Raw genomic sequence first — 11,340 nt, 5'->3', positions numbered from 1 at the left:
CGAGGGATGCTCGGATTTAGTTGCAACCTGAACGTGGGTCGACAACGTGCTTAGACGGACCATTGTCTCGTGGTCATCATCTTTCATGGTTTTGAGCTAGTCTTTACTACCCAATTTTTCCACTAACTGGGTCCTTGATTAGGGGACTATGTATAAGTATCAACGGCGACCTTTGTCTTGAGGTCGTAATCCGGTTTTATCTTTTGAGATTATCCAAACACGGGACTTCATATAGCGTAGTCTGGGAATATTGTTTTAACTTTGCATACTCTCTTTTGAAATACATTTTTTCTTTCGAGCCCCCAAGCACTCGTGCTTGACGGTCATTCCTTGTCAAAGAGGTTCTTTGGGGATACGCATTTTGTAATGTCCTTGATCGTGTTTGGGATCGTGCTCGTAAGTGCGAGCGATCTTTGTAGTGGTATGCTACTTTGATGAAGTCGTGGAGTGCGACTTCATTTTCCGGGCGACAAAGTTTGCTTCATTTTTCAATAATTAATACATCGAGCTTACTTTGGCCCGGATTGATCTTTTGACAAATAAACACTTTTTAATTTGAGAAACCAATGACTTGATTTTTGTTTTTGTGTTTCGAAGAATGACCTTGATTTTTATTTTTTCTATATTGCCTTGAAAAATGTACACATATTTTTTCCTTGAGATGAGTCTAAGTTTCGACAAGTTTTAACATTTGTTTTCACTATTCGGGCTCTAAAGGTGCTTTGGGCTTGATCTTGATTACAGCAGGGCCTCGCGTCTATTAACATGGTTTTAAGTCCTTTCCCGCTCCGCGCTTTGAAGGAGCCGGGCCTTGGGCTACATTTCCGGCGCCCCGGGCCAGGCGTTAAAAATTTCGGCGCCCAGCCTTGGGCGCTGGAAGTTCTATTTTGGCAGTTCTCGGATATTTTTAGCGCGTTTCCGAATGGGATTGGGATGTCACTTGATGCTTTCTTGTATATATAGGGGTTAAGTACGTCTTTCTTTTTCACCACTCTCAATCTTTCTCTTTTTTTTTTGCGATTGCTTAGCTTTTATCCTTCCCTGCTCTTGCCATGTCGATTCCTCTCTTCTCCCTCCAACGAGTTGTTAGGCGCTGGTTAAGAGCCCTTAATCCCACAGAAAAGGCTTTGTTGAAAGGATACCACTTAGAGGCACTCTTAGGCTTACAACAAATTAATATTGATTATAATTTTCTGTATGCGGCCCTGGACTTTTGGGATTCTAATCACCATGTTTTTGTCTTTCGGGGGAATGAAGTATGCCCTTTGCCCGATGAATTTGCCGCGATCCTTGGTTATCCTATCAATGCTACTCCTGCTACCCCTGGCACTGTTGAAGAGGGTAAAACAACCATAAGGGCTTTCCTAGGACTAGATGCTAATATGCTCGCTGAGATCGTTGTGGGTGATAAGGTTAATTTGGCAAAGCTTGTAAAACATCACTTTAGATCTAGTAAAAATATGACCGAACAGAAATTGAACATTCGAGCACTTGTTTTTGCCTGTTGAACCACTATTTACTGTCGAATAACAATGGCGAGTTCGGTGACATAAGGTTGATCCCCTTGATCAGCCAGATGGAAAGTTGCTATTCCATTATGCCGTTGGTTGTTGACGAGACCTTACTGAATGCGGATGAGTTGAAAAAGGATGCCAAGTCTGAAATTTTTAAGGGGAGCCCCCTATTGCTGCAGGTAATCGATCGTTTATTCGCGCATAGTAATACGCCTATTTTTTTCTTTTTCTTTTCCTTTTTTGTTTGCCTCGACAGCCCCTGTCTGGAGCTGATTTTCAGCGCCCAGAGCTGGGCGTCGGAATTTCTGGCGCCTGGTCCTGGGCGTTGAAAGTGCGCCCCAGGCAGGACTTTCGTTTATTATTATTTTTCTGATCGTACCCGTTTTTTGCAGATTTGGCTCATGGAACGACTTAGGCTTTTAGAAGCTCCTGCGGATCCTAAACGTTATCGCCCTATAGCTTTGGGTAACCGAAAGTATTTGCACCAAGGCCAGGACGAGGCCGAGTGGGCCTCCTATTTTACTCATGGCATATGCTCTATTAAGTGGGTGGTACCGTGGTGGGGTTTGACTAATATGACGGGGGGTTCCGAGGCATTAGTTTATGTTTATTTGTTGGGGCTATCTCGGTCCATTTACATCTTTCCTTACCGAGTCATGCGACAGTACGGCTTAAGGCAGACTATCCCGTTTTCTGATACGGTACCACCTAAAGTAGCGGTTTTTTCCGAAGCACGGGTTCAAGCGTGGGCTAAGTATTATGGTGGCCTCCCGCGTTGGACCGTGGCTAGAGATGGCTTTGTGGGTCTTTCCGAAAACTACAAGTTGTGGATGAGTTCCGATGATAAGGCTGTGAGAACTAAGGCTCGAAATGAAGAGCCGGCTGAGCTTATGATACCTCGAGGTAGGGCTAAGTATGAGAGCCGTGATTTTGCTAATCCTCGCGACCATGGTATTAAGACTGTAAAAGCTCGTCCTGATCGAAAGCGAAAGGAAGTTCCTCCCCGTTCCAGTTCTAGGCCTAAAAAGGTGCCTAACACAAAGGGGCCTGCCGTTCACAAAAGAAATGCAAGCTCTCACGGAGATCGTCGCCGGAATAATGTATGGGTTAGGAAAGTTCAGCCCCTAGTAGAACCAGTGGCTAATCCAATTGATGTTGATAATCCTTCCCCTACCATTGTTTGTGCCCTTGAGGCTGAGCGGGCTATAGCTGTTCAAACTGAAAATGTTTCTGAGGCCTTGGCATCCTTGGAAGTTAGTGTCAAGGAGCCTGTTCTTATGGAGATTGATATAGGGGCAGCGCAGAAGCCTGTGGAGGTGGACCCTGCGAACATTGCCCTCTACAAAACTTTGTTTGATGATCCGGAAGAACTCGAGTAGTGTAGTTCTTGTTAGGGTGTAGGTGCCCTTTATTTATTTAAGTTGTGTTTGTTTTTCATTCCCTAGCAATTTTTGTTTTCCTTCTTATTATTTTTAAATACTAATAAAGGCGTGATTGTATTTTTCTTGTTTTCGTTTTGCTTCTCTCCTTTTTTTTTATTTGCTCATTTCCAACACTTATGCACATTATATTTTTTATTTGATTGGACTGAATCCATAAACAGGATTGCCTACGTATCCTTGTTAAATAACTTTAACTTAGAATCAGGTCGTGCGTAGTTCTAGCTAGAATGAATTCTAGGATGCCGAATTTGATAAGTACGTTCTGAGATGGGAACATATTATTCGAAACGGTAGAATAAGTGAAGTTTATTATTATTTTAATCTGCTGCTTTGCCGTAAGCCAAGAATTTGTTTTATTTTTTGAGTACATGTATTTGCACAAAAATCTTTTCATGTGTTTTTTGGTACGTATATTTGAATACGTGTTGTACCCCCCCCCAAGTGTTCGTTATTTTTCCGTGTATGTGCGGATAAAACGACGAGCACTTCTGGGCAAAGTTTGGCAAGCAGAGAGAATCAGCGCCCAGGCTGGGGCGTTAAAGATTTCGGCGCCCAGCTTTGGGCGCTGAAAATGTTTTCTGGGAGATTTCTTGGCGCGTTGCTTCTTTTCCTCCACATGTTCTTGCATTTATTTCTTTTTCTTTGTTTCATTTTACTTTTTATTCGCCAGAAATCAATTTTGACACTATTTCGGAAGCTTTTTGGACTGTTAGCGTTAGACGCATTTTCGTCCGGATTAATTTTTTCTATTCGTAACTCGAAACGGTTTTTAAAATGGGGTTAGGGTGCAGAAGATATGAAGATCTTTGCGTAGGCTTTTTGGGTGGGTTGAGGTGCGTGTTGTTAATGGTGGGGATGATGGGTTCATGTTTTATGAATTTTTTTTGTTGAGCAACATTTGCATTGTTTGATGATTTATTTTTTTATTTCTTTGGGTTGCACGGGTTTGACCTTTATGTCTTGGAAATATGAAGGGGATGGTGTGGTTTATTTTGTGGATTTTCGGGAATTGGTCTCGATGTCACGATTCAAGACCGAGTGGGCCTTGCAATTGGGCCTAAGGTGGGCCGCTTCCTTACATTTTTTTTTATTATGTTTGCAAGTATGATTAGTGCTTATTTAGTGTTAGAATAATATTTTAGGAGAAATTTTACGCCTTTATTAATTTGGAAAGTAAGGAAAACACACTGAAATAAATTAATCAATATTCTAGGGGTTCCTAGGACCATATCTAGGGCTTTATTCGTTCTATCATCTAAAGAACTACTAGGCATTTTGCTAAAGTGCTCTCTACGACTCAAGCCTTGGGTTTAGTCTCGTAGAACCTTGGTCCTTCGCCTGTACTCATCTTGAACTCTATTCCCTTTGCGTTGACCCACTGACATGTCTTCACCCATCCGTTCTCGGCGTCTTCTAGTGTTGATGTAGAAGCGATTAACCGAGTTGGATCGAAACTTTCATCTTGTAGGGCTAGGGTAGTCATCACGGTCGCGTCTTCCATAGGCCTCGATTCGTTAAACAATGTCCATAGAGATTGGTTGTCCAATATTTCAGCTGTTTCAGTCTTGGTGAGGTGGGGTGCCTCATCCAAAGTATGACAATCCTGGAAAATTTCAAATCCGGGTTTTAGCAGGCCATCCTGAACGAAGGGTTCAGGGAAGTCACAACATGGGTGTTCTTCTCCTTCCCGGACAAACATACCGTTAAGGGTTCTTTGATATGGGGGAAGAAGGGTGGTTTGTTTTGTCTTGGCTGGCTTAAGGCGTAGCCTAGACAAGTGGTCAGCAATATCTTCCTCCATGGGCTCATAGCCTAGGCCAAAGGGAGTAGATTTGTTGGGTAGGGGTTGGAACATGTAGTTCTTCTTCCTTATGTGATGTAAAATCAGATACCAATCCACAAGTGTTGCTAAGTACTAATCTTAATCACAATAAAGGAGAGATCCATGGCCTAAAGATTAGTACTAGTGTGCTCGTATTAAGCAATGAAGGGAATGAAGCTAAGTAGGTGAAGCAAGGAGCTCCTGATGGGTGTTGGTAAGGTGTGTGATTCAGGTGCTTAATGATAATTATTGTTAATCAAGTCATAAACATGCTTCGCTTTGACTAATTACGCTCATTAATTACTTAGCTCTTAAAACAGTTTTTGTAATTTACGATTTCGTAAAACTGGTTGTATTTAGCTTAGTACGGAAACATTTTGGACGTGTAACGCAAGGTATAATAAGCTCACAGCTTATTCATAAAGGTGCTTAAGCTAGTTGCAGAATTTGGGCCAATTCTAAGCTTTCCTTCCTAGCTAGGAAAGCTTCCCATTTGCTTAACACAAAAGAAGCCTTCCTTTTATTCTGATTTGGGCAGGAGGCTTTTTGCAGCAAATCAATGATTTCTTTTCTTGGTTGGAGATGTCTTCATGTATAGGAAAGGTTCCTATAGGTCCCCTACTTTACAAATTCGTCCAATGAAGAGAGGGAAGCAAGCAAGTGGAAGGTGGGCTGATTTCAGTCAGTTTTAGGAGACATTTTGTAATTTCTTTGCTTTATTTATTTCCTTAGTGTGTAAGGCTTAGTTTCTGATGAATTAAGTCTTTTAGCTCATGTAATATATATATGTAAGCTTGGGTATCAAAGAAGGCGGATTTTAAAGTTGAAGAACATTGTTATAAACCGTTGTGTTTAAAGATTAAAAACTCGGTGTTTTTATTCTAACTTGCACGAATCTCTTGGGAGGTAAAACTACAAGAATTCAATCCAATTAACAAGATTTGAGAGTGATTCACTTATTTTGTTAATTAAACTCTTTTTAGTTTAGGTTGAGAGTGATTCACTTCCTTAACTAAAAACAGAATACTTTGCTTTAAGAGTGATTCTTTAAGCTTTTATTCAAACCTATCTTAAACACTATTCTTCATTGAGTTGTGTTTTTTTCAAGTGGTATCAGAGCTCAGTTCTGAAATGGGAGACGAAGTAAATGATAATGCTAGGAGAGATGCCATGCTAGAAGCATTAGCTAGGCAGAATGAAGCATTGCAAGCTATGATGACTCAAATAACCTTAGAAGTGTTTAAAAAGAAACCCAATTAGGAAGAGAGAAGTTCTAAGGCAGATGATAGAGGATTAAAAATTGAAGTTCCTGAATTTGATGGAGCTAGTGATCCGGAAGTGTACCTTGAATGGGAACGTTCTTTAGAACGTTTCTTTGAATACAAAGATACTCCAGATGAGAAGAAGTACAAGGTAGCTGTTCTGAAGTTAACCAAATATGCATCTATTTGGTTAGAAGGCGTGAAGAGACAAAGGGTGAAGGAGAACAAATCCAAGATTGCTACATGGGAGAAATTGAAGAAGCAATTGAGGAAACGTTTTGTTCTAACTAACTACAAGCAAAATCAGTATGTTAGATGGTCCACACTCAAACAAGGTGCCATGTCTATGGAGGAGTACATCAAGGAGTTTGAGAAGCTTTCCATTGTTTGTGACATAGAAGAAATGGAGGAGTAAAAACTAGGCCGATTCTTAGGAGGCCTAAATGAAGATGTACGTGAGAAAGTAGAGGTGTATCCATACCTTACTTTCGATGAAGCATGCAAGGTGGCTATAAAAATTGATAGCCAAAAGAAGAACTCAGTTGCAAGTAAGTCTTATTCAAAGCCATTTAGTACTTCTAAAGCTAATATTAGTACTAGTAACTTTGATAAGAACAAAAAAACGATTTCATTAAGAAAGTTAAGGAGAAAGTTGTAGATGATAAAACCTTAAAAGTGAAGTGTTTTAAGTGTCAAGGTTATGGTCATTACCAATCTGCTTGTCCTACCAAAAGAGTCATGACTATAAGAGATGTAGAGGAAATAGAAGAGTTGGAAAAAGAATCTCTTTTAGAGATGGAACATGATAAAAGTGAAAGTGAGGAAGAGGACTTGTGTAATCCAGAAATGGAGGGTGAAACTTTGGTTCTTAGGAGATCATTATACTCTAATGTTGTGGCAGAAAATGAGGAACAAAGAGAAACCATTTTTCATTCTAAATGCTTGGTAAATAAGAAGCTATGCACGTTAATCATAGATGGTGGTAGTTGTACTAATGTAGCTTCAACTGAACTTGTAGAGAAGTTAGCATTACCTACTACTAAACATCCACATCCTTATAAACTGAAATGGTTAGATGATGATAGTGAAGTAAGGGTGAAAACTAGAGTTTTAATCACTTTTTCAATTGGAAACTATGAAGATGAAATTCTATGTGATGTGATTCCTATGACTGCTTGTCACATTCTACTTGGCAGACCTTGGCAGTTTGATCGAAAAGTTATTCATGATGGTTCTACTAATGTATATAAGGTGAATAAGAATGGAAAAATCAAAACCTTATTACCATTACCTCCTTCAAAAATCCGAAACACAAAACCTAAACCAAAAGAAAACCTAGTGTGTGGGAGTGTATTTTTGGGGAGAAAAAGATTTGAGAGGGAGTTGGAGACCAACCAGATTGTATATATTTTGGTTGTTAAGGAGGTGAAAGAGGGAGTGGAGATTAAAGATCCCAATTTGAGGGAGTTACTAGAGGAATTTAGGGATGTCTTTCCTAATGACCTACCACCTGGCCTACCCCCTAAACGTGGATTGAGCATCAAATTGATCTCATTCCCGGAGCACCAATTCCAAATAAGCCTTCCTATAGATGTAACCCAAAAGAAAGTGAGGAGTTACAAAGCCAAATCAGTGAGTTAGTGAAGAAAGGCTGCGTGAGGGAGAGTAAAAGCCCTTGTGCTGTTCCGGCTTTACTTGTGCCAAAAAAAGATGGAACATGGAGGATGTGTATTGATAGCCGTGCTGTGAATAACATAACCATAAATACAGATTTCCTATCCCTAGATTGGATGACATGTTAGATGAGTTGAGTGGTTCCAAGGTATTTTCGAAGGTTGATTTGAGGAGTGGGTATCACCAAATATGCATGAGAGAGGGAGATGAGTGGAAGACAGCTTTCAAAACGAAGTATGGGTTGTATGAGTGGCTGGTTATGCCATTTGGTCTCACAAATGCTCCTAGCACGTTCATGAGATTGATGAATGAAGTGCTTAGGCCATTTTTGGGAAAATTCGTGGTTGTCTATTTGGATGATATTCTTGTTTACAGTTCTAACAAGGATGATCACTTAAATCATTTGCAACAACTGTTCGAAGTTTTAAGAGAGCAAAAACTCTATGGCAAGCTTGAAAAGTGCACGTTCATGCAAATGGAGATTGGCTTTCTTGGCTTCATCATTTCAGATGAAGGTGTGAAGGTGGATCCATCCAAAGTGGAGGCGATTTCCTCTTGGCCGGTTCCAAAAACTATCACTGAGGTGAGATCTTTTCATGGTTTAGCTTCATTTTATAGGAGGTTTATCAATAATTTCAGTACTTTATTAGCTCCTATAACTGAATGCACTAAACATGGAAAATTTCAATGGAATGAAGCAGCTCAAAAGGCATTTGAACTAGTAAAAGAAAAGATGTGTAACACACCTATTCTAGCTTTAGCTGATTTTACTAAACCTTTTGAAGTGGAGTGTGATGCTAGTAGAACAGGTATTGGAGCTGTTTTAATTCAAAGTGGCAAGCCTATTGCTAATTTTAGTGAGAAGCTTAACAACGCCAAATTAAACTATTCTACCTATGATAAAGAGTTTTATGCTATGGTTAGAGCTCTAAATCATTGGAGTCACTATTTGAGGCCACAAGCTTTTGTTCTTCATTCTGATCATGAATCGTTAAAATACATTCATGGGCAACACAAGCTTAGTGCTCGTCATGCTAAATGGGTAGAATTCTTACAGTCTTTCAATTTTGTTGCTAAATACAAAGCTGGAAAGGCTAATATTGTAGCAGATGCATTATCTCGGAGGCACTTATTGCTTAATATGGTGGATTCCAAGGTACTTGGGTTTGAATTGATCAAAGAGTTCTATGCTCTTGATGAGGAGATGAGTGACCTGTTCGTGGCTACCAAAGATGGTCCAAAAGACCATTATCATCAAATGGAGGGGTTCTTGTTCAAAGGGAACAAACTTTGTGTTCCTAAGTGTCCAGTTCGTGATTTGCTGATTAGAGAAGCTCATGGAGGTGGTTTGGCTGGCCATTTTGGTATTAGCAAAACTATGGTGCTATTACAAGAGCACTTTTCATGGCCTCACATGATCAAAGAAGTTCATGCTGTTCTAGCTCGTTGTGGAGTTTGTCAAAGAGCCAAGAGCACGTTTCATAAGGGGTTGTACACTCCTTTACCAGTTCCAGAGAGACCATGGGAGGATGTTAGCATGGATTTCATTGTAGCACTTCCTAGAACACGAAGAGGGAAAGATTCAATCATGGTGGTGGTGGACCGTTTCTCTAAAATGGCACACTTTGTGCCTTGTCATAAAACAGAAGATGCTATTAATGTTTCTTGTTTATATTTCAGGGAAATTGTTCGTTTACATGGAGTACCAAGAACTTTTGTCTCGGATAGAGATAGTAAGTTTTTCAGCCACTTTTGGAGATCCCTATGGAGAATGATGGGTACCAAGTTGCTATTTAGTACTTCACATCACCCTCAAACAGATGGTCAAACTGAAGTGAGAAATCGAACTCTAGGCACCTTGCTAAGGGGCTTAGTGAGCAAAACAGGAAAAGATTGGGATGTCAAGCTATGCCATGCGGAGTTTGCATACAATAGAACTCTAACTTTTGCAACAAAATATTCACCATTCGAAGTAGTATATGGGGTAAATCCTTATGTACCCATTGGTCTTATTTATTTGCCTAAATATTCTTATATTCATGGAGATGCTAGGCAACAAGCTGAAGCTATGGTGAAGGTACACAAAGAGATACGCAGCAACATAGAGAAGGCAAATGAGATGTATAAGAAGAAAGCAAACAATAACCGAAAACCAAGGGTGTTTTCTCCTGGAGATTTGGTGTGGATTCACTTAAGAAAGGAGAGATTTCCAAGCAAAAGGAAGCACAAACTCATGCCTAGATCTGAAGGGCCTTTCAAAGTCCTTGAGAGGTATGGAGATAATGCTTATAAGATAGATCTTCCTGGAGAATATGGTGTGGCAGCAACATTCAATATAGGTGACTTATCCCCTTACTTAGAAGATGAAGATGTGCAAGAATTGAGGACAATTCCTTTTGAAGAAGGGGAGGATGATGTAAAATCAGATACCAATCCACAAGTGTTGCTAAGTACTAATCTTAATCACAATAAAGGAGAGATCCATGGCCTAAAGATTAGTACTAGTGTGCTCGTATTAAGCAATGAAGGAAATGAAGCTAAGTAGGTGAAGCAAGGAGCTCCTAATGGGTGTTGGTAAGGTGTGTGATTCAGGTGCTTAATGATAATTATTGTTAATCAAGTCATAAACATGCTTCGCTTTGACTAATTACGCTCATTAATTACTTAGCTCTTAAATCAGTTTTTGTAATTTACGATTTCGTAAAACTGGTTGTATTTAGCTTAGTACGGAAACATTTTGGACGTGTAACGCAAGGTATAATAAGCTCACAACTTATTCATAAAGGTGCTTAAGCTAGTTGCAGAATTTGGGCCAATTCTAAGCTTTCCTTCCTAGCTAGGAAAGCTTCCCATTTGCTTAACACAAAAGAAGCCTTCCTTTTATTCTGATTTGGGCAGGAGGCTTTTTGCAGCAAATCAATGATTTCTTTTCTTGGTTGGAGATGTCTTCATGTATAGGAAAGGTTCCTATAGGTTCCCTACTTTACAAATTCGTCCAATGAAGAGAGGGAAGCAAGCAAGTGGAAGGTGGGCTGATTTCAGTCAGTTTTAGGAGATATTTTGTAATTTCTTTGCTTTATTTATTTCCTTAGTGTGTAAGGCTTAGTTTCTGATGAATTAAGTCTTTTAGCTCATGTAATATATATATGTAAGCTTGGGTATCAAAGAAGGCGGATTTTAAAGTTGAAGAACATTGTTATAAACCGTTGTGTTTAAAGATTAAAAACTTGGTGTTTTTATTCTAACTTGCACGAATCTCTTGGGAGGTAAAACTACAAGAATTCAATCCAATTAACAAGATTTGAGAGTAATTCACTTATTTTGTTAATTAAACTCTTTTAAGTTTAGGTTGAGAGTGATTCACTTCCTTAACTAAAAACAGAATACTTTGCTTTAAGAGTGATTCTTTAAGCTTTTATTTAAACCTGTCTTAAACACTATTCTTCATTGAGTTGTGTTTGTTTCATTATGCCCAATGGAGTTCCCGGGAAATAGCCTTGAGCTAGCAATATTTTAGGGATGACCCGGGATGCACGCGGATCTAGAAATGCTAAATTATAGTCCTCAATGACTTGGATGGCTTCATCCACTTGAAAACCGTAAAGGTCTTCTGCAGTTTCGGCCGT

The 11,340-nt window shown here is 39.6% G+C and overlaps 1 protein-coding gene across 1 annotated transcript; it reads left to right on the top strand.

Annotated features, from left to right (window-relative positions):
- Positions 1-6,652: 6,652 nt before the first annotated feature.
- Positions 6,653-10,927, top strand: LOC110778966 (transposon Ty3-I Gag-Pol polyprotein; the record flags this gene model as incomplete). Its single annotated transcript, XM_056827491.1, is given in 3 exon segments — positions 6,653-7,571; positions 7,574-7,798; positions 7,801-10,927. Coding segments are annotated over 3 exon segments (3,603 nt in total), but the record flags the coding sequence as incomplete, so codon positions are not given.
- Between the last annotated feature and the right edge of the window lie 413 nt (positions 10,928-11,340).

This window comes from Spinacia oleracea, chromosome 4, assembly GCF_020520425.1.
Source record: "Spinacia oleracea cultivar Varoflay chromosome 4, BTI_SOV_V1, whole genome shotgun sequence".
Taxonomy (NCBI): Eukaryota; Viridiplantae; Streptophyta; class Magnoliopsida; order Caryophyllales; family Amaranthaceae; genus Spinacia; species Spinacia oleracea.
The sequence above is the reverse complement of the archived record's forward strand: the minus strand, read 5'-3'. Positions and strand labels throughout refer to the sequence as shown.